This window comes from Aphidius gifuensis, linkage group LG3 (assembly GCF_014905175.1).
Source record: "Aphidius gifuensis isolate YNYX2018 linkage group LG3, ASM1490517v1, whole genome shotgun sequence".
NCBI lineage: Eukaryota > Metazoa > Arthropoda > Insecta > Hymenoptera > Braconidae > Aphidius > Aphidius gifuensis.
The window spans coordinates 21,814,936-21,840,732 of record NC_057790.1 but is presented as its reverse complement, the minus strand read 5'-3'; the positions used below and the strand labels follow the sequence as shown (position 1 = coordinate 21,840,732).

The following is a 25,797-nucleotide window of genomic DNA, read 5'->3' as shown; positions in this document are numbered from 1 at the left end:
TAATATTGAAATGGAAATTTTTATGTTTCAGATTATCGTTATGATGAACAACCAAGGAAAAAAAATTTATCACAAAATCAACGTGGTATTTATCGATGTGATAATCCAGGTTGTGATAAAGTTTATACATGGAGAAATAGCTTGTGGCAACATCAAAAATTTTCATGTGGAAGTTTAATGCCAAGATTTAAGTGTTTCTATTGTGAAAAATCATGTAAAATAAGAAGTAATATTAAACGTCATATTTTACATAAACATAAAGATAAAAAAGTGCAAATTATAGATCTATCACGATAAAAAAAAAAAAAACTAAAATTAAATTAACATTTAATTTTATTTTTTTAATAACATACATGTACTATTAACATAATTTTATTTTTATTTTTTTTTGTAGAGAGTTTTTAAAACACAAAAAAAAATATGTAATACAATTATCATCATCAAGCTTCATTCTCATTGGTTTTTAAAGAAAAAAGAAAAGAAAAAAAAAAAATAATTTTAAATTAAATTTATAAAATTGTTTCTTAATTAATCACAAGTAATCCCTTTTTCTTCTTCTATTTTAATAATCATTAAATTTATTTAATAATAACATTAGTTAAATAATTATATTACTATATATGATTTTGTTTTTGTTTTTTTTTATTTTTTTTTATTTCTATACAGGCTATGGTGGCTATCATCCGAGGGGTCTAAAAAATGGAAAATATGCATGTCCAAATTTAAATTGTCAAGCAACATTTGGACGTAAAAGTAATTGGAGAAATCATATCAACTATCATTGTGGAAAAAAGAAAAGATACATGTGTAATTTCTGTGATTATGCTGCTAAAATACCAGGAAATATTCGTCTACATATTAAAAGAAAACACAAAAATTCACCAATAGCTATTATTGATCTTTTTCAACCAAACTCAATGTTACTACGATAAATTTATTTACCATATATATTTTATGGTACATATAAACATATTTTTTTTTTCAATTTTTTATTCTATTAAAAATCAAGATAACTATTTATGTTCAACAGAAAAAAAAAAAAATAATTAATATTCGAAAAAAAGTGATTGACTTTTTTCTTTTTTTTTCTTGTAAAATTTTTTAACTAATTACCCTGCTAATAAAATATTACCTTAACAATAAATTTTTTTTATTTCATTAGCATAAAAAGTGTATGATTTTCATGTATAATTTTTCATTATTATTTCAATTTTTGTAATTTAGAAAATTATACATATATAGAATATTAATTAAATTAATGTAATAAAATAAATTTTTTTTTTTTTTTTTTTTTCTATGTTTTAGATGTATTACTACAGGGAAGAAATGATAAAAATGATACAACAGCTGGTGCTGTTAAAATATATCAATGTGATAATTGTCCAAGTTCATTTTCACATTTGAGTAATTTAAGACGTCATACAAAATTAACATGTGGAAAAGAAAAACGTTATAAATGTCCATATTGTACAATGATTTCTAGAGATGTATCAAATGTTTATCGACATGTTAGAAATAAACATCGTGGATTGGCTGTTTATTTGATTGATGTACAAGAAAATAAAATAAGTTTTGCGCGTAAAGGATCATTTTAATATTTAAATAAATAATATTACAATATATAATTAACGTTATCATAGTTAAAAAATAAATAAAATTACTATTTGTAAAATATCTTTATCATGTTTATAATATTTTTATAATAACCTTATATATAAACTAAAAAAATATTGTTTTTCTAAATTTAGACAATTGAATTTGATAAATAAATTTTTAGGTATATATAAAAGAAATAATTTAATTAATATTTTTTTTTATTTTTACAGATTACTATGCTGATACATCGACATTTTGGATGGATGGAAACATGGAAGCAAAACGTTATTATTGTCCAACATGTCATAGAGGTTACTCATCAAAAAGTGCTGTTAATTCACACTGGAAATATGATTGTCAAAGACCACATCGTTTTCATTGCAGATATTGTCCTTATAGATCAAAAAAAAAATTCAATATACAAGAGCATATTAAACGTAAACATGCTAATAAACCAGTTGTATTCAATACGCTATTTTAAATTGACGAAAAAAACTAATGAACAAAGTTAAATTGTATTATTTTAAGAGTGTCTTAAGGCTGATTGACGAAAAAAAAAAAAAAAAAAACAATTGTAATATTAAAACTATATTTTATTAATTATTAATAATATTTTTTTTTTTTTTTTTCAAACAAATATAGGTATATATATTTTTTTTTTTTTTGAAAACAACTAATTTATATTTTCTTTTCTTTTTTACGTAATCTATCCCAAAGCATGTCTTGATATTATAAATTTAAATAAGGTATTATAAAAATTTAGTTGAAAAAAAAAAAAATTGTATAAATGATAAAAAAGCAAAAAAAATTAATATTTAGTTTCAGGTAAATTAAAAAATCAAAGGAATTGTTGGAAAAAAAATATATGGCGAGAAGAATATAAAAATACAAATAGAGAAACTGGTAAATATCATTGTCCAATGTGCAACAATGGTTATACAAGACGTGATACAATGATATCACATTATCGTCATGAATGTAATAAACCACCACGTTATCAATGTATACATTGTAATGTTGTATCTAAAAAAACATCAAATATTTATCAACACATAAGAGCAGTACATCCATTAGCTGAAATTGGAGTTGTTAAATTGTACTAATTAAATATTAATTTTTTTATATACATAATAATAAAAAAAACCATAAAAATTGTAAATAAATTAATTTGTAAATTTCTTTTTTTTTTTCAATAGGAAAATATTAATTTTGTTAACAATAAAAATAACAATAGATAATAATAAAATTTATTAAAATAATTATTAATTATTGTATTGTGATATTTAGATAATTATATTAATTATTTTTCATATATATTTTTTTTTTTTTTGTTTTTCTGATTACAGATGAATTAACATCACGAGTTGAATTTATGATGCAAAAAAAAATGAAAATATGTCAAATAAATAAACGTGGATTTCCATGTCCAAAATGTATGAGAATTTTTAGAACACGTGGTGGTATGTCACGTCATTATCGTGTTGAATGTGTTGAATTTCCAAGATTTAAATGTAATTATTGTGACATGAGAAGCAAATATACACAAGCTATTTATCGACATATCAGAATTAAACATCGTGGCATGGAAGGATTAATTGTCACACTTTATTAAATAATTATATTAAACATGACTTGATTATATTTATAAAAAAAAATTGTATAAAATTAAAGAGTATTATTTTGTTGATGAAAAAAAATATATAAAAAATTTTTATATTCGTTTATCTCTCATTGCATGTGGTGCTTTTTTGTTAACGGTTTATATTTATTATTGATTTGTCATCGTTACATTTATCTTTATCATAATTTTTTTAAAATTTTTTTTTAAATGGGAAATTTATATTATTATTATAACAAATTATTGTAAAATCATTTTTTTTATTTTTTTTATTTTCAGATGGATTTACTGATAGACGTTACAACTGCCCAAAATGTACAAGAATTTTTGTAACTTATGAATGTATGATACGTCATGCACGTGGACATTGTAATTCAAGTGATGCTAAATTTCGTTGTACATTTTGCAATTATGGATCAAAGTATAGTTCAAATGTTTATAAACATTTTCGACGTGTACATAAAAATACAAATACTCCATTATTTAGACCTGATAAAGTTTATTATATATAAATTTTTATCATTTATTTTTTATTAGCTTCATTTTTTTTTTTTTTTAATATTTCTTTTGCAATCAATTTTATTGATTTTGAGATGTTATAAATAGATAAATTACGCTTGAGCAACATTGAAGATTTATACAGAAGAAATATCATTGTAAAAATAAAGAAAATTATCAAGTGTTTTTATTATTTATCTTATTTTTTTTATATTTTTTGTACTTACAACATCAACATCAACATGAAGATAATTGCATCAATGAAGAAATCAATCATCAAAGAAGATTATTTTATAATTTTTTTTTTTTAAATTCATATATTTTCATTATTTTGTGATTAAACTAATCATTTTCTTCATTTTCAGGTCATCAATGACGAGTTTAAAAATGTGTGCCAAATGAAGAAAAACTTCCAAAAATTATTCTCAGTTGAATATTTTTTATAATTTATTTATTTTTACTATAAAATTTATCACTGTTATTAATTATCTTAAGTTTTATTTATACAAAAAAAAAAGTAAAAAAAAATTTTAAATACAGCATGTCTGTTTTAAATAAATTTAAATACCCCAAATGAATTTATACTTTCAATTTCTTGATATTAAATCGTCTCATTTCTTCTACATGGTTTTGCTGTATGCACGATAATTAATAAATTTTTTAATTTGGTATGAAATTTTTTTTAGTTGATCAATAAATTTAATAATAATATTAAAATAATTGAGTTAATTTATTTACAGATTGCCGAAAACAACAACAATCAAGAAATATCAATGAATACACATCACCAAATAATTACGTCTGTGAAAAATGCTCTGGTGGATTTAGAAGACAATGGGATTTATTCAGACATTGCTGTAAACCACTTCGTTATGCTTGTCCATATTGTGAAAAAAAAGATAATTCATCTTCAAATGTTTATAGGCATATAAGAAGATGGCATCCAACTCGTCCAGTTCAATTAAATAAATTGTATTAATTACCTCTTTAATGATAAAGATAAAAAAATATATTTATCATAAAATAAATTTTAAAATGAACAAATAATTATTATTTAATTTTTTATTTCAGATAATTAATATAATTTATATTTAACATTTAATAATCATCAAGTTTTATTTGTTTTTTGAGTGATGTTATTTTAATTTAAAATTATTAAAATTATTTGAAAAAAAAAAAAAAAAAGTAATTAACAATTTTTTTTCAATTACAGATTGGAGTTTAATTAATATGGAAAGATCAAAATTTAAAGTATTCAAGTGTCCAACTTGTGATAATGCATATAGATGGAAAAAATCAATGATTAAACATTTTCGTTATCATTGTAATCAAGCACCAAATTACGAGTGTACATATTGTACAGCTAAAAATTATCAAAAAATTCATATAATAGGACATCTCAATAGACATCATCCAAATTTACCACATATTTTTATTGACAGACGAAATAATACAACGTGTATTGCTGAATAATAATGAAAAATAATTTTAGTTTTTCTAAATAATTTATCATAAATTAATTTAAACTTTTCTTTTAAAAATTTATTGATTGTTAGTATTAGCAGTGACCAAAGTTTTATAATTATTTAAAGTATCATTGAATGTTTTTATAATATTTTTATATAAATAAATAAATTATATTGAAAAATAGAAAATAAAAAGAAATAACGTTAGGTGATTATTTTATAATTACAGATCAGAGATTACCATCATATAATTTATTCAACTGTTCAAGATGTGGAAAAAGTTATAAATGGAAACAATCACTACTTCAACATCTTCGTAATGAATGTAATCAAGCACCTGGTTATGAATGCACACATTGTTCAACAAAAAATTATCAAAAAATTCATATTATACGACATCTTCGTATTCATCATCCAAATTTACCCCAAATTTTAATGGATAGAAAAAAAAATATAATATGTATTTCAAAAATGAAATAATATATATTTATATTTAATAATAAAAAAAATAATATTTATTAACTAATATAAACAATAATTAATTTGTTTTTATATTTTTTTTTCAATTAGAAGTATATAAAAAATAATAAATTTAAAAAGAAAAAAAATTTCAACTATCAATGAAAAATATATATTTAAATGTTATAATAATATTATTTAAATTTTTTTGAATAATTTTAATTGTTTATAATGAACAAGTAATAATATTATGTTAATTTTTTATAATTACAGATGACATATTAATGAGAATGGGAATATCAACAAAGAAATTATTCAAATGTCCAAAATGTGGAAATTCTTATAAATGGAAAAAATCATTAACGAAACATATTCGTTATGAATGCCATCAGGTACATAGTTTTGAATGTACATATTGTACAACAAAAAGTTATCAACAATATAATATGATACAACATCTTCGTACTTGTCATTTAAATTTACCAAAAATTTATATGGATAAAAAAAAAAATACACTATGTATTTGGAAACGAAATAAATAGTAATACGATTCGTATTTTTTTTTTTTTACATTATTTAAATAACAACAATAATAATAATAATTAAACAAAAGAAAAAAAAATAATAATAATTTGTGCTTTGTATAATTATTGAAAGATGCTTCTTCCAATGCTCATTGCCTTGCACGTTCTAATTTATTCATTGATGGATATTTTGAAATGTAATTTTTTAATTTAATAATTTTTTCATTTATTTTCTTAATGTTATTATTATTTTTTTTTGTTTATTATTATTTTTTTTTGATTATTTTTGGTTAATTTTGTTGATAGGATTTTGTTTGTTATTAGTTTATTAATTTAATTTAATTTTTTTTTGTTTTTCAGATCCTTCGATAATTGATTCGATGATTGATGTTAGTGATTCAATTGATGATATTGATAATCCAACATTGGAACAACAGTCATCATTAATGCATTCACATATTGCATCACAAATAAAATATCATGAATCGAAAAAAAATAAAACTTTGTACTATTGTCCAAAATGTTTTCATGGTTTTACACTTAAAAGTAATAGGTAAATGAAATTATTATTAAATTATTAATAAATTGTTGATATAATGTAAGATAAAATTATAAATTATAAATATATTTCAGAAATCGACATTTGAAATTTGAATGTGGTCAAGAACCAAGGTAATTATTTCTATCAAAAATTTCTATCAAGTTTTCTTAGTTGATTTGATTGATTAATTAGAAATTTTTAATAATTTTCAGATATTCATGTCCATATTGTGAACTTCGATCGAAACAAACATCACAAATTTATTCACATATAAGAAAAAAACATCCAGGTCAACGTGTTTATTATAATAAAGCTATATTATAATATTTTTTAAATATAATATTAACAATAAATAATAATGTTTTTATTGTTTAACAAGTGCTGTGAATAAAAGAATCTCAATTTTTAAATAATTCAACAAATAACTCAAATATTATTTCACATATTTTTAAAATGATATTTATTTATTAATATTTCTTATTTATTTATTAAAACAACTAGAGGTAGTCATCAACTTGTGGCATGATTTTTCCATAATAATTTATTCTAAAAAAACATGATAAAAAGAAGACAAATAATTTTTAACAGAAAAAACAAATAATTTATTAATTTTTGTGTTAAAACTTTCATCAGATTTGCTGACAAGTATGCAGTCAATAAATCAACAACAAGGAAGAGGATATACAACAGTATCATCAATGAAAAATACTAATAATGGTAGATATTGGATGAAAAAAAGAAAGGAATTACCATATCGTTGTGGACAGTGTCAAAAAACATATTTACATCGTGCAACATTAGTAAGACATGAAAGATATGAATGTATGAGATTACCACAACATGCTTGTTTGTATTGTGATCATAGAACAAAACAACGAAGTAATCTTTATCAACATATAAGAAAACATCATCCAGGACAAAATGTTTTTTATGATGATAAATAATAGAAACAATAATAAATAACAATTTTCTATTATACTGTAAATTAAAGTTCTATTAAATATTTTAAATGAAACAAAAAAAATATTATTATTTAATTAGATATAATTTATATTGAATTGAAGTAATAAATATTGTTAATTATGTGACTATTAATTTTGAATGATGGAAATTTATGTATGTAAGTTAATGATAATTATTTTATTTTTTAATATTTTTGATTTCAGAAAATTGGCAGATTGATTATCAACAACCATATTATCAACCACCATATTGGCATAATTTTGATTTATCAACACCATCAGTTATTGAAGCAATTGAAGATGTTCAAAGAAAATCTAAAAAAAAAACAAGTTGTTTGAGTATGGATAAAATACCAGGAAAATATCCTTGTCCAGATTGTGGAAAAGAATATAGATGGATTAGAAATATGAAACATCATTATAAAGTTCATTTAAATAAAAGAAAATATTAATTTTAAAAATTCATAATATTAATTAATGAAAGTATCTTTTACACAATATTTCAGCTGGACACAATTTTAATAATATTTTTTGTTTTTAGGATTTTAAAATGCGTGAGTGTGTGTGTTTTTTTTTTTAAATTTATAATTCGATAAGCCAATTGATTAGAAGGAAACAATAAAATCCAAAAAAAAAAAATTACCAGACGTTTTTTTTTTTGGTTTTTTTTTTATATATATAAAATTGATAATTATATGTGTTTTGAATTTTGTGTTTGTTTTTGAATCGTGAGGCATGTGTTTCGATGTTAAGGACTAGCCAATCACGTTTTTAATTAAACATAATTTTTTTTTTTTAATAATAGTTAGCAGGAAAATTTAAAAATAATATATAAATAAAAATTTTAAATAACCTTTCATGATAATATTTTTCAGGTGGTCCACCAAGGTTTCCAATTGTTCAACCACCACTTCATGTTTGTTCACGCTGTGGACAAATGTACTCATGGAAATCAAATTTACGTAAACATCAAAAAGCTGGATGTGGTGCATCATCACGTGAAAATCATTTTACATGTCAATATTGTCCTTACAAATCAAGAATACAAGCAAGTTTTCTTAAACATTTAAAAATGGTTCACAATATTAATAAATAAAACATAAAAAATTAACAAAACAATAAACAACAATCAAAAAAAAAAAAACCAAAGAAATTAATCCAAAAAAAAAAAAAAGAAAAGCACTAGTAATAATTACACACACTTAAAAAATGTTTTTTATATTTACCAAAGCAAAAAACAAAATCATAATAATAATTTACAATAGATGGATAATAATTGTCAATATCACTTAATCAATTTTTTTTTTTTTAACAATAATTTTCTTCTGAATACTCGAAGAATTAAATTAAAAAAAAAAAAAAAACACAAAAATGATGCGAAAAAAAAAACTTGTGTATACTGTAAAATTATGTGTCACCAGTACTGTTCAATAAAATCATGTAAATATTTTAAAAAAGAAAAAGAAAAAATCAACAAGAAGAAAAAGAAAAAAAAAAAAAAAGATTTTAAATTTAATTTTCTTGTTTGAAATTTATTTACTATTGTTTTCTAATTTAATTTTTTTTGTTTTTTTAGTTTGAAGATGTCTTATGGTTTATCATTATTATTATTTAATTAATTTTAAATAATAAATAATTGTTTGATGTGTTGATTTTGTATATTAAATTTTTTTTGCTAATAAAATTTATATTTTTGTTTGTTTCAGATAAATGGGAAAGAGAATTTTCCATGCCAAGATCACAATTTGATTGGATACCATTAGAGCTACCATTTCAACAACAACCGCAACCGCAACCGCAACAACAACAACATCAACAAAAAAAAAGAAAAACGCGTAAAACAAGAGGAAGAAAATTAATAAATGAATATGTTTGTAATATATGTGGAAAAAATTTTTTAACAATACATAATCTTAAATCACATCAAAGACGTTATTGTGGTGTACCAAGAAACATAAAATGTGGTCATTGTAATCATCGTTGTAAACGTGTTTGGGATATGAAAGTACATCTCGCTGGTGTGCATGGAATAACAAAATCAAATGTTTTAATGAATCGTGATATAATAAATTTATCAAACTAATTTTAAAATAAATTAATTAAATAAAAAACTTAACAAAAAAATAGAAAAAAAAAAAAGCCAAAGAAAAAGAAATTGATAGTAATAAATAATATATTTTCCCATGATATTTAAAATTATTTTATTATTTTATTAACAGCTAAATAAGTAAATAATAATTATATAAATATTATAAATTTAATTTTTTGATAATGTTTCAGATTTACAAACTGGTCATGGAATATATATTGTGGATAGTAAATCATTATTACAACCATCAACAAGTCTTAAATCAGAAGCTAGATTTACATGTAACAAGTGTTATAAAACATATAGATGGAAAACTCATTACAATGAACATCGACGTACTGATTGTGGAAAAGTTTGTTATTTTGGTTGTTCATATTGTGGATATTGTACAAACAAAAAATGGAATCTTAAACTTCATTTAAAACGTAGACATCAAGCTCTATTAACATCAACAAGTTCATTTCTTCATATTGAAGAAAAAAAAAAATAATGTTAATATAAAAAAATAAACAATATATATATATATATTTTAATCAAACACGCTTCTCTAAATTTATAGTTGTTAGTTGTTTTTTTAAATTAATTTTTATTTCTTAACATATTCATTTTAATTGACATTATTTTTTCATTATTTCGATTATTTATTTTCATCATTGTTAATTGTAGAATGCACGTTGACAAAAAAAAAATATACACCAACCAATCAACAATATTTATTATTTATAAATTTATCAAGTAATTCATATTATTATTTGTTTTTTTTTTTTGTTTTTTAAAATTTTAGATCGACGAAGACATCGACGTAAAAAATTATATAGCTATGATAATTTGAATAAAGCACTGACTGCTGTTTCAATGGGTTTATCATTCAGAGAAGCTGGAAGACAATATGCAATACCAAGGACAACATTACAACGTTATTTTAAATTGGGAATTCCAATATCAACATTAGCAAGATTGGATAATAAAAATGGAAGAATATAAATTCAACGAAAATCAATTATAATAATATAAAAAAAATATATATTAACAATAATATTATTTTCTTTGATTAATAAATAAATAAAATACATGAAAAAAAAAAAAAATAATTAAAAATTAATTATAAAAAAGAGAAAAAGAAAAAAAAAAAGAACAAATGCATTTTAATTTTCAAATCGCATCAACATCATCATCATTTGTTTATCATTAAAAATAATAATAAAATTAATTGACCACAATATCTGTAAAAATAGTATGTTATTAAAAAAATTAATAATTATATTTTTCAATTATTATTTTTCAGATTATCGAGGAATGCGTTATATCAATTCTGAACGTGTTACATTTCCATGTAGTAATTGTGGAAAGGCATATGCATATTTATCAAGTTTAGCTAGACACAAAGCTAAAGAGTGTGGAGTTGAACCAAAGTATGTATATTAAAATAATAATTAATTAATTGATTAATTTAACAAAAAAATATATTTATTATTTACAGATTTTTTTGTTCATTATGTCCATATAAAACAAAGCATAAATCAAGTTTAAATACACATATGAATGGAAGACATTTGAGATTTTCTATTGATAATAATCATGATGCCAATGAAGGAGACAAAAAATTTTTGGAACCACAATAATAATGCCAATAAATAAATGCCAAACAATAATTAATTTGTTATTCTGTTATTAGTTTGTTAATTTATAAGACAATGTTTTGTAGATGTTTAAAAAAAAAATAATAATAAATTCAACTAACAAGTAATGTTACCACGTTTTTTCATCAATCATCAATGTTTTGTTATTAATAATATTGTTTGTTATTTTATAGAAAACTTGTTTGATGATTTTTCATTGAATAATTATTAATTTAAAAAATTTTTTTTTGTTTGTTTCAGTTGATAAGAGTACTAAGAAAAAATTAACAACTCGTTTTTTACGCTCAACGACAATAAGTGATGATTTTAATTTACAAAAAAATAGATATCGTCGTTTGGGACCAAGAAAATATTTATGTAATGATTGTGGTTGTACATTTTCATTGAGTGCATCACTTGTTAGACATCAATCAATTGATTGTACACGTGAACTTGTTATAGATAATAGAAAAAAACATAGTAATACATGTAAAAATGTATTTAAACTTAAAATATTGAAGATAAATTTATTAAAAAATGAATTTTTACAAGTTAAAAAATAACAAGTTATCATAATAATTAAATAAAATCTTTTTTAGAATTAAACTTTTACTTGTTTAAGTCTTTTTTTTAAATAATTTTTAAGCTAATTTGTTTAGAAATTATTAACCAATTGCATGATTAGAATTGTGATTGTTGAAAGAAAAAAAATTTCAAAATGTGATTGTCTATATTATTGTTTATTTTGTCTATTTTGTTATTGTCTATTTTATATATTATTTATTTAACAAGTATTTATGTAAATAATTTATGTTTTATTTATTTATAATTTTTTTTTATTTCTACAATTTACAGCAATTCCAAAGAAAATTAATTTACACTCAAGAAGATCAAGACCACTCAATGAAACAATTGATGAAAGAAATATTATTTGTCAATATTGTGGTAAAAAATTTATCGATAAAAAATGTCTACAAGTACATATGAGAGTTGAGTGTGGAAATCAATTTAGCCATAATTGTAAATTATGCTCAGCTAAATTTGCACAAAGTATTGGACTTCGACGTCATCTAATGCAAGAACATAATATCTATAAACCTCCAATATTTTCAATGCCAAAAAAATTATTTACAATGCCAAAAAAAAAATGCTTATTCATTAAATAATTGTTTTGTTTTTTCATATATAAAAGCTTTTTTGTGTGTGTGTCTAGAACAATTTCTTTGATAGAAAAAAAATATTAATATTGTTAAAAAAAAATTTACATATGACTTTCAGATTTAAAAAAAAAAAAATACTTGTGTTTTGTTTGAAAAAAAATAAATATATAATAATTGAGTTTAATAAATTTTTCATAAATTTCATTAGAAAAAACAAAAACCTTGTTGAATAATTAAAAGAAAAAAGAGAATATATAAATTAACATTTAAATTTTTTGTTTCAGATCAACATAATTGGAGAGTTTTAAATTTTAATGAAACAATGATGCCTTCAACTCATCCAATAAACACTCAATTAAATAAAGAAAAATTACGTAACAATCAAATGATGAATAATAAAAAACATATCTGTTTTAATTGTAATAAAAATTTTTCGGTTAAATCAATGCTTACAAAACATTTACAATCAGGCTGTCAATTATTGAATAATCGACGTGATAAATTTTCATGTAATTTGTGTAATTATACATCAGTTTACAAAGCAAATATGAAAAGACACAAAATAAATATTCATAAAACTAGTGGACCACGTAATACTTATGTTTGTCATTTGTGTGGTTTTACTAGTAAATATGATCATTGTTTAAGAAGACACATGAAATCTTGCAAAAATAATAAAACAACTATTTTAAATTAATAAATCAACTTGAATAATTTACATATTATTTATTGGAAAAATCGAATTAGAATTAATTAATGTAATAAAATTAAGTAATATGTATTTTTATATAAATTTTTCAAGAATTAATATTCATAAAAAATTATTATTTGTTTCAGATGAATACAATTGGACAATTTTAAATTGTAAGGGTAATTTTATTGATACAATGGAGCAGTCAACTCATCAAATAAATACACGTTCGAATAAAATAAAATTACGTAATCAACAAAAGAATAATAATACAAATAAACAACATTTTTGTTCATATTGTAAAAAAAGTTTTTCGGTTAAAACAATGCTTAAAAAACATTTACAAGGTGGTTGTAAATTTAATACTAGAAGTAAAAATTTTTATTGTAATATTTGTAATTATTCAACAATTTACAAAGCAAATATGAATAGACACAGTAGAAATATTCATAAAACTGGTGGACCACGTCATTCTTATGTTTGTCAACTTTGTGGTTTTACTAGTAAATATAGTTATTGTTTGAGAAGACATATGAAATCTTGTAAACGAAATAATATCAAATATTAATTTTCAAAATGATTAAGTACTAGATTTAAAAATTTTTTAATGATAAGAATAATGATTTGTAAAATGAATGAGTTGTCTTAACTATAAATTGATTTTTTTCCATTTTTTCTATCGTCAATAAAACAAAAAAAAAAAAAATACAACGTGGTAAGAGAAAATGTTTTTATTGAAATATAAAATGTCAACGAAATATTGTCTTTATAATTATAATTTAATAAATATATTTTTTTTTATGTAAATATAATTTGAACAGATATTTTAATGTGTATTTATATGTTTTAGGTTTGAACGTGGATGAGACAATAAATGATGATGATGATAGTGAATTTATATATCAAGAAAAATTGGATTTATTAAGTGAAGAAAATGAAGAAATAATTGAAATGAATAATCAAGATAATGAAGTTATTGATGAGATTGAAAATTATTTAAAAAAACAAATGGAAATTGAAGAAAATAATAAAGTTTTAGAAGAATTTGATGAAGTTGATGAAGATAATTCAAATGATAATATTGATGAGACAAAAATAATAATAAAACCACGTTTTCGTGAAGTTAAAAAATATAAATGTGATAATAATGGAAATTATACATGTTGGGATTGTGGTAAAATATATAAAACCAATTCATCATTATCACGTCATCGTACTGTTGATTGTGGACCAAAAAATAAAACAAAATATTATTGTAAATTATGTAATTATGTTACTGGATACAAAGGAAATTATGATAGACATTTAAAAGCAGCAAAACATTTTACAAATCCACATTTATTTATAAATACAATTGATAAAAATAATCAAAAAAAAGATATACGAAAATTAATTAATCAAAGCTTTTTTGAACCATTATTTTATTGATGAATCATCATCATTTACCATCTATTATTTTTCAAGGTTAAAACTAAACACAATTATATTTTTTTTTTCATAATTTTTATCTATATCTTGTTTTGCGTTTGGGGCTTCTTTTTTTATTTTTTTTTTCTCGTAGTATCTCATTTATTAAAAAACAATTAAATTAATTAAATTATAAACTAGATAAATATATAAAAAAACAAAAAAAAAAAAACTTTGTAAAAATTATTTTCTTATATTACTTTTTGTTCTTTTTTTTTTAAATTAATTTTATTACTTTGTTTTTTTGTTTTTTGATGTGTTTTAATATTGTAGCTTTGTACGGGACGGAAAGGCATGTTTTACAAACATCAATAGGAAAGGATGGCGTCTACACCTGTGAATTTTGTGGAAAAAAATATTCATGGCAATCATCATTGTGTCGTCATCTACGAGAAACACACAGAGCATCAAATCACTTAACAACACGACATAAATTATCAAAATTATCAAAATTATCTGATTAAATTTATCATCAACAAATGTTAGAGTAAAAAAAAATACAAAATTAAATTAAATATTAAAAAAAAAAATTGTACAATTAAGAGCTTGCGGATTAAATTAGCTTACACATATTTAGATTAAAAAAAATTATTATTTAAATATTTTTTTGCTTGTAAAGAGTGCTTATGATTTATTTAGGAATGAAATTTTTAAAATTTTTTTTTTCCCAAATTATAATTACTATTATTATTATTATTATCTTTTGTTGTTTTGTAAACGTATATATTTTTTGTGTGATTTTGTTATTAATTTTTTTTTTTTTTATTAATTACTTTTATTTTTAGTTTTTTTTTTTTTTTTCGATTTTATTTTGTTTTTTCGTTGAAGGAAAAAAGGTATAGAAAAATGAAGCATATATAATTGGTTTAAATAAATTATTTGATATTTTTATTTGTTTGGATTTCAGCTTATCGAAAAATGTATATGGGTGATCAAATGATTGGTTATACATGTACAAAATGCAGTAAATTCTACAAGATGTGGAGCAACTATTTGAAGCACAAGTGTGAACCACCACAATTCAAGTGTACATTATGTTCATTTGCTGCATTCAAGCAGTTCATACTACATGCACATCAAGTTGAACAACATTTTAAAGTACCATCAACAACTTCATGAACATATTCATGAAAAGAAACGTTATTTTCTAACGAAAAATTGCCTTGAAAAACTGATTAAACACATTTTTTAAATTTTTAATAATAAAATTATCCATTTATGTGTGTCATTAAATATTGCATACTCAATTTAAAAAAAAAAAGAAAAAACGAAAGAAAAAAACAATGATTTACATACATAAATAAACCAGTCGTTTTTTTTTTCTTCAAACAATTCAACTATAATAATCCACTTGTATTCTACGTTTTAAATTTAAAATATTTTTTCTTTGTTTTTTTTTAAAAAAAAACCGCACTATTTTCACGTGTAATTTGATTATTCAGCCAAATAATAATAATAATTGTTTAATTAAATACTTGTATTATGAGCTGATGAACAACTTGGATATGTACTTTGATAAATGCATTAAATAAAACTTTAAACAAGGTATTATTTAATGAAAAGAAATAATTTATCATTATTTACTTTTTTTATTTTTCAAACAGGTGATGATGATGATGATTAAACTGGTGATAGCTTTCTTTTTATTTTATTTTTTATTTTTCACTTAACAATAATATTAATACTGTTATTATTATTATTATTTATAAATTTGAAATATTTCATTTGAACATTATCTAAATTGACTAGTTATAAATTTGTTTCAGATGAACGAAATCGTCGTAGGACTGGAAGATTTAATCGTAAAGCTGGAAGAAAGCCATATGCTTGTAAAAATTGTCCAAGAAGATACACAAGTAAACAAACATTAATTCGTCATGTTAAATTTGCTTGTGGAGATAACAAAGGAATACGTTGTCCAGTTTGTGATTATCGTTCGAAATGGAAACATCATCTTACTACTCATATTAATGTTCATCATAAAGTTATTTAATTTACAAATAATTATAATCAAATATACATCATGTTTTTTATATTGTTTCTTTTTTTTTTGTTTATTATTTAATAAACAATTGTTTGAAAATATTATTTTGAATATTTTACTAATTTTTTATGATAAATAGTTTGTTTCAGAATATTAACAACAAATGATGATTAAATACAACTGAAATTATATATAATTTATCAAGAAAACCATATTGGATCAACATATGACGAATTAATTATTTTTAATTTAATTATTATTTAAGTTTATTATTTTGTAAATAACTTGTTTATTTTTAATTTTAATTTGTTTTTTGTTGATAAAATTAATTTTACTTTTATTTTTATCAACATTAATGCGTTTATATTTTTAAAACACTTGTAAAAACAACAATAATTTTTTTTCAATTGAAAAAAAGGCTTGGTTTAATGATATAATTATTATAATTTTTTTTTTTTTTAATTATAATTATTAATCTATTTTTCTTGGTTCACCTTGCCTCGATAAAACCTGCTCCACAAATTAATAATTAATTTTGTAAAAAAAGGAAAGCAAAAAAAAAAAAAACAAGGAAAAAATTCACTTACTGGTTATTAATCAATTAATTTGTTTAATTATAATTTTTTTTTTTTTTCTATATTGGGATCTCACACACATGCATTGTTAAATTAAAATTAAAAAAAAAAATATAAAACACATACATTTATTCTATGGGTATCATTGGCTGATTTGTTTGTGTTGGGTTGGTTGAGGGTACTATTGTTAATTTAAAAAAAAAAAAAAACTACATAAACGAAAGAAAAAAAAAAAAAAAAAATACTATCCCTATACCCAAACGTTACTATTATTTTTTACCCTTAAAAAAGCCCAAATAATCCTATTTGAGTTTATGATTTATATCCAATTCTTTTAAGTTTAATATTATTTTTTTTGTTTCTTTTTGTTTTTTTTTTTTTTTTCTCTTTTTTTTTTTAAATTCCCCGTTTTGTTTTTTGACGGTGGTTGTTACAGGTGTTGGTGCATTATTGTCATTGTTGAGATCTGGAATAAATAAAGGAAAACATACGAAAAAAAGTCGATCACTTGGTAGCAATGAGGGTGGAAGACATATAAGATCATCTGATGGAAATACAAGTGAAACAACATCAGGACGAAGAGAAGTTGTATTTCCTGATTCATTTGAAGTACTACCACAACCAATGGATGTTAATTATGTTGGTGTTCCACATGAACAACAAAGAAAATTCAGATGTAGATTTTGTGGAAAAGGATACAGATGGAAGGTATGAATAATAATTAATAATAATTATTACTATCACTATAATATTATTATATTTTATTTAAATATTTAATTGAAAATGTAATTTTTTTCCATTTGTTTCATTGTCATTCATCAACAATCATACTTGGTCCATGGTCAATTATTTAGAGTACAATGAGACGACACGAATCAGTGGAATGCGGTGGTAATAATTATTAATTATTATTTAATTTTTGAAATTCACAGAAATACAAAAAAAATTGATATTTTATTTTATATTTTTGCAAAGAAAGGTTTAATAATTAATTGATAAATTAATTCAACAGGTAAAGCACCAGCTTTCCAGTGTCCAGCGTGTCCATACAAAGCCCGTCAACGTGGCAATCTAACTGTTCATTACAAACGTCATCATAATAAAATGGATTTTGATGAAGTATCCCAAGGATCTCGAGAATAATTATTTTATATTATACATTGTTGACCAAAGCTCTAAAGTTTATGATAATTTTTTATAAGAAAAAATAACATTATAATGAGCTAATTCAACAATTTATTAATTTTCAACAATTCTTTTTTTTTTGTTTCGAAATAACAAATAATTGAAAAAAAAAAAGAATTGATGAAATTATTAAATTTAAAGATGAAAAAAAAAAATTTATATTATTAATATGTAAATTATTCATTTGTAATAATTTTCAAATCATTCCAATTGTTTTTTTTTTTTATTTTCATTATTGAAAATAATGAAAATAAAAAAAAAAATGAAAAAAAAATTTATATTTATATATTCAAGCTATTTTGATACGAAGATTTTCAATTATTAATATTTATATATATAATTAATACGATGAAAAATATTTTGTATAATTGAATTTATAATTATTATTTTTTTTTTTCTTTAGTTTTAAAGTTGGTTGAATTTGCTCAATACGCAGTGCTATGATTGTTTAACTTTTCATCTTTATCATTTTTTTTTTTTTAATTTATTATTTTTTGTCATTTGTATTTTGAACCCGTCCAATTATTATTTATTAACACTGACTTGTTTATTTTATTTGTGTTTCATAATATAGTGCTCGTTAATTCAACCCGACTTAACGTACCTACCTCAATTTTTATTTTCATATATTATTGTTTTTTTTTAAAAAGAAAAAACACGAAAAATTAATTTATGGTCACATTGCATATTCAAGTCTTGTGTTAATAATTAATTTGCTTAATTTTTATTTTATTTTTTCACAATAAAAATTATTGGCACTGAAAATAAAAAAGACAAAAATTAAAAATACAAGTACAAAAATTAAAATTAAAAAAATTAAATTTTCCATTATCTTTAAAATGAAATTAAACGGTGCTTAAATTTTAAGCAAAACTAACAATAGCAGATAAAAAAAAAAAATTATATACAAGTAGTTAAATTAATTTACAAATATTAAAGATTCAAAGATAAACTTATTGTATCTTAGAAAAATCTTTATATAAAAGAAAAAAATCATTCCAGTATTCTCGATAATAATAACACGATAAAAATATTATTTAAGTAAGAGATGACATTTTGTTATCTCCTTATAAATTAATTTAAAAAAGAAAACAATGAACAATCCATTAATTGCTTAAATAAATTTCTATTGTTCATATTTTTTTTTTCGATTTTTCTACAGACAAGAATATAGCTATAAATTCGAAATAAAAACTTGAAAACTTTCCTCAATATAAAATAATGAGTGAAAAGTATTTTAAATATCAGTATTTAGCAATATCTTTTTTTTTTTTTTTTTTTATAAATCGCAGTGTTTTGTGTGTGCCTGTATGGAATTCAAATTTCATAACTTTTTTTTTTAATGATTTTTTCTATTTGTGTATCATTATCTGTTATTTACAATTTTTATTATCGTGGTTATTGAATTATTAAACAAAAGCTTTTTGTACTTGATAAAAAAAAAAAAAAAAACCTCAATTGTATGTAACCCCTCTATAATCAATGTCCAGTTATTATTATAAATATTATAATTATTATTTTGTAATTTGAATTATTCAATTATGACGCTATACTTAAAAAAAAAATTTATTTTTTTTTCTACAATTAAGTTTAACTAGTTTTTGTCTCTCTTTAATAATTTTTTTTATAAATTTTTTTTCTTCATTAGTATGTAGTAAATTTACCAACAAACATATTGTTTTTTCATGTTGACTTATAAAATACTTATTAAAATATTATTATTATTATTATTAGTTAATATTATTTTTTCGATATTTAATGTTTTTTTGGAAAGGTTTATTAATGCGTATTCATTTTTTTTTTTTTTTTAATATATAACTACCATTAAAATATTATTAGTTATTAAATTGTCAATAATTAAATAATAATAAAAAAAAAAACAAAAATTTATATACTGTTGCGGGTTAATTAACTGGATAAAAAAAAATAATTGAATTTGAAAAAAAATAAAAAAAAAAAAATGTGGAGTTGAATTTTTCACAATTACCATGACCCAAAAGTGTTTGTAGAAATAATAATAATTTGTTTGAAATTAAATTGTATGAATTAATAAATTTAAAAAAAAATTAAAATATTATTTGTTTCAGGTGGATGGTATTATCCAAGTGAAGTTGGTGATGAAGTATTTCCTTGTGATGCATGTGGAAGACAATATCGTCGTTTTATTTGTCTTCAACGTCATAAAAGAATTGAATGTGGCAAAGCTGCAACACATGCTTGTAATTTATGTCATTATAAATTCAAACATAAACATAGTCTAATGAGACATTACAATGTTCATCTTGCAAATCGTGGTGCTGATAGTAAATTAGATTCACACAATAGACGAACAAATTAATCATTATTCTTCTAAATTACAGTGTACAACTATTAAAGAAAAAAAATTCCGTGAATTTTTTTTTATTGGAAAATAAAATTTATGAATAAAGTAAATTGTTAATTATTAATAATAATTTACGAATCAATTGTCACTTGATTTTTTTTTTAAATTTATCTTTTGTTTTTTTTTAAACTATTGTTTTTATTTTTGAACATTTATTTCATTGAAATTTTGGTTTTTTTTTCAGGTACCTGGGGAAGTATCAAGCAGCATTAAAATTTTCAAATTAAAACTATCAAAGTGGAGGTAAAAAATATATGGAAGACAAATTTTTAAAATTATTTCTAAATGTTATAATAGAAACAAAAAAAAAATCATTTCTATGCTGATATTTAATTAAAACATATTGTTTAATAATTTTTAATTTCTGAAATTTAAATAATATTATCTATGTATTATTTTTTCTACATAGGTAAATTTATACTAGAAATTGAAAATATATTTTCGAATCAATTGACAGTATTATAAATGATGTATTATTATTTTTTAGCTACAACTTTAACTCTTAATTATTAAATTCTATTTCTTTTTTTTTTTATATATATGCATGAATGCATTGTTTCAATTTGATAATTATTTATGTAAATTGTAAAATATACTTAAAAAAATTTAACAAAATTTTTTTTTTTATAATTTATTTTTTTAGGTATTCGAAATTCATCATTTGGACGTAAAACAGCACGTAATAAGAGCAAGATTGGATCAAGCAAAGCTAAAAAAATTATTGGTTAGTTTAATTTTTTAAATTAAATGTTTGTTAATTAATTTTTTTTTACTAAAACATTGTTTTTTCTTTTTTAAATTTAATTTCAGCCAAAGCTTGCAACTTACGAACAAGGCCAAATCAGTTTGCTTATTGTGACAAGTGTAATAGAAAATTTCGTCAACAGTCTACACGTGATCATCATCGTAAAATATGTGGGACTATTGATAAAAAACTTCACTGTTCATTTTGTGATTATTTGTCTGATCGTTTGAGTAATGTTAAAAGACATTTAAATCAAACTCATCATGTTATAGATTCTCCAGAATCATTTATCATCAGAACAAAATGATTTGTAAAAAAAAAAAAAAAGAAATCATTTTAAAGTTTATTTAAAATTATTTAAAAGCAATGTTAAATTAACAATTTGATAAAATAATAATCAGTTAAAAATAATTAAATAATTTTTCATTATTAACCTGAATAATATTTTGTAAAAATCCATCTAAAACAAAGCATATTATTTTTCAGATAACTGGATGTCAAGCTGAAGAAAATAAACAAGATGATTTTAAAAAAATTAATTGGAAAAATCTTTACTGCTCAAATTCAAGAAGAAAAAAATGAACAAGCCAAAAAAAAAAAAACCATGAAAAAGCTATTTAAATTTATTTTGAACACATATAAAGTTATATTTTGTTTTTTAGGTTGCTGAGAAGAAGATGCCAAGCTGAAAAATAACTGGATTAAAATTTGGAAACTCATCATTTATTTATGGACAAACTGGAAGGATAAATGAAAATTTTTTTCTCAACGATAATTATATATTTAAAGTTATTGGAAAATGAAAATTATCAACTGAAGAATTTAAATGAAATTCAAAATTTTCGTTCAGTTATAATAACATGTATATATTTTTTATTTTTTTAAATTTTTTTTTCTCAATACTTTCACTGCTATTTTTGCAAAAACAAAAAAAAAAAACAACAACAAAAACAAATTGTAGTATATCTCTTATTCATATCTTTTTTTTCTCTGCACACAAAGTTCCTCTGGCACTTTTTTCGTCTTGAGGAACAGCATGCGCACTAACTTTTTTTTTTTTTCAAAAAAAATTACACAATTTCTGTATATAAATTACAAAAAAAAAAAAAAAACAATTAATACAAAATTCATTGTACACTGAGAGCAGTGAGAGAGCGTAGACTTTTTGTGCTCTTTTTTTTTTCTTTTTTTTTTTTCTAAAAAATAATTGAAAAAGAAAAAAAAAATTATGGCTAGCTGCTTGGGGCTCTCAAGTATTATCAGAAACTTTAATTTGGTTTTCTCATTATACCAAAAAGTATTTAAAAAAAGGAGACAATGAAAAAAAAATTTCCAAAATTAATTAAAAAAATATTTTCATTATCGATTCTTGAGGAATAATGATAAAGCTATCCTCAAGTATCGAATGAAATTTTATTTCAGATTTCTTCAGATCTGGATTCTCCAGGAAATTAAAAGAAAAAAAAAAAAATTCTAATTAATTTAATTCCTGAGAGTCCAGGACTTGTATCGACGAGTCATCAAATATGGTATAATGAAAAATATCAAGAAAAATAAATTAAAAAAAAAAACAAAAACAAAAAAAATGTTAATAATAATTTGAAAGTGTATAGTAAAATTGAAATAAAATATGTTCCAGCCTATGTGGAATCAGCTGAGGATTTGAGCATGTCTGGAATCAAATGGGCAGCAGCATGGCAACGTTGGAGTGTACCATCAATCATGTGGCGTTCTGGTGGTGGTCTAAGCAAAAATTTCATTGGTACATCACCAACAAATCCAGATGGTTTCAATTGTCCAACATGTGGACGTGTATATAAATTAAAAAGCAGTCTACGTAATCATCAAAAATGGGAATGTAATCGTGAACCAGCATTTGCATGTAACTACTGTGCATATCGTGCTAAACAAAAAATGCATATTGCACGTCATATGGAACGTATGCATAAAGAAAAAATATTCAAACAAGAACTCGTTTAAATATTCATGATAAACAACAATAATTAAATACAAGAACAACAACATTGACAACAACAACAACAACAGCAACTATAACATCAAGTAAATTAAATTAAATCCAAAAAAAAAAAAAACGAGGTGAGAGACAACTGAAAAAAATTGAAAAATTAAAATCATTGGTCGCTGGTCTTCCGAGATTTTGATTTTTTTATTTATTTCACTCACGACATTTACAACTGTGTCGTGTTTTCGTGATCATAGATTTTTTTTTTTTTTCTATTTCTAACAAGAAATGAAAAGAAAAAAAAATAATTCCGTATTTTTTTTTTGCGATTTAAATGAGATTTTTTTTATTTAAAAAATTTTTTAAAAAGCTACAATAAGCAAGTAAAAAAGTCTACTATTATTATTGATAATTATAATAATTATATTATTTTTATTAATTAATATTAATAGTGGTAAAGAAGAGAAGAAGAAGAAAAATCATGATAAAAGACAGAATACGCCAAGTTAGTTTTTAGTATTTTTATTTAAGTTTATTTTTTTTTTTTTTTTATATAAAAAAGTACTAGAATCTAGAATCTTTTTAAGGTTTAATTAAGATTGAGTGTCACGTCGCTGGTGTACGACGCTAAAATAGCAGCAACAAGACAAATTTTTTTTTTCGTTTTTTTTTTGTTTTATATAATTATTATTTCAATATCTTATAATTATCAAACAACTAACATATCCATACAAAAATTATTTGGTTGTTTTTACATTTATTTAAAGAAAAAAAAATACATAGATTTATTCTTTACCGAATTATTACAGCTAATTGTAACAGCTACAAGAAGCGAAAAAACAAATTTTATCTTTTTCTTTTATCAAAGAGCGAAAAGATAAAATTAAAAAAAAAAAAACATATATGTCGAACATAAATGCTCGGGGCTGTTTAAGTATAAAATTTTTTTTAAAAAAAAAAAAACCCCAAACGTACTATGTAGAATTTAAGGGTGATAAAAATTAATAATAGTTATGATTAATTTCGATAAAATCGATACAACTATTTTATACGCAAAGAGAAATACAAAAAAAAAAAAAATTACGATTTAAATAAAAAATCATGAAATTTAAGGTGGTCCGATAATAGCGGAAGATAAAAATACTCATTGGAACCTCTGGCAGGTTCATATAATTCACAAAATAATTCAAAAAAAGTGAAAAATAAAGAAGATGGAAAAAAATTGAGGAAGAGAATTGAAAGAAAGGATATGAAAAAAAAATTTGACATGATAATTTTCGGTTAAAAATAATAAAAATATATATATATATAATAATATTAATTATTTCTATCATCTAGTTAATAAAAAATTAAATTTTTGAAAATAATAAACAGCCCCAAGTTAAGTACTAAGACCGTCCGGCAGATTATTCAAAATAATCAATTTAAAATAGTTAAATATTTAAACCGGGAGTTCTTCCATAACAAACCATTCTGGTCACACTGGTTCCATAATTTAAACAAAAAATAATAAAAAAAATAATCGGTTAAATGGTCGTACACGTGTGAAAAAGTTTCAAATATATAATGAGACTTATCAAAGTGAGAATAAACAGACATTTAAAAAACGAAAAAAAGTTTAATAAAAAATCAATTCTTAATTTTATAAATAATTTTTTAAATATACATAGAGAAATAAAGGAGAGTCGATCTGGCTAGTAAATAAAACAAGCGCACCATATTCAACAATATATAAAAAATAGTATTTAATTATTAACAAATAATAATTAAATTAAAAAAATAATTTCATTCCTCGTCTTCACTAAAGCCATACATTATTTCTTCTTCCATATACGTATATTATTCCATGATATTTTTTTAGTCAGTTTCACATAATATATATATACATTTATTTAAACAAAATAAATAAATAATAATCAAGACAAAATAGTTTTTTTTTCAAACAAAAAAAAAAACCCCAACAGACTGCCCACAAGTTATTACTGCAAATTTCTACAAATGCATTTAAGTAAATATTATAATTTAATATAAAAAAAAAATTTATAAATATATTTACAAAAAACAATATATAATAATCTAGATATATATTTTTAAGTAGATATTTTTTTTCATCATCAGTTAACGTATACGATATAGAAGTATTGAAAAACCACGAAAAGTCAAAAGCGCATAGCCAGATCGAACATGTGATTCAAAAAAAAAATAGAAAAAACAAGAAAATAAGAAAAAAAAAAAAAAACAAGATGCAACAAATAAAAAAGAAAATAGTTAT

General features: G+C 21.3%; 1 protein-coding gene across 32 annotated transcripts in view; it reads left to right on the top strand.

Moving 5' to 3' along the window:
* The window catches only part of LOC122852798 (longitudinals lacking protein, isoforms A/B/D/L), a 66,712-nt gene that overhangs the window by 26,735 nt on the left and 14,180 nt on the right, over nt 1-25,797 (top strand). For 3 of the 32 annotated variants that reach the window (XM_044152827.1, XM_044152828.1, XM_044152830.1), the window contains exon 7: nt 23,202-24,644. The exons of 10 other annotated variants lie outside the window; for them this stretch is intronic. In XM_044152827.1, coding sequence (XP_044008762.1) covers nt 23,202-23,542 — 341 coding nt within the window. In that variant the 3' untranslated portion in view covers nt 23,543-24,644. Of the gene's footprint in view, nt 1-31; nt 279-666; nt 958-1,305; nt 1,579-1,826; nt 2,338-3,493; nt 4,236-6,521; nt 6,715-6,794; nt 6,834-6,914; nt 7,727-7,868; nt 8,151-9,370; nt 9,820-9,944; nt 10,310-11,038; nt 11,166-11,233; nt 12,668-15,597; nt 16,234-16,456; nt 17,473-17,685; nt 17,958-18,103; nt 18,141-18,261; nt 19,960-21,460; nt 21,542-21,627; nt 22,425-23,201; nt 24,645-25,797 lie in introns of those variants that run through there. 19 more of the 32 variants (XM_044152816.1, XM_044152826.1, XM_044152815.1 and 16 more) reach the window with 19 other exon arrangements.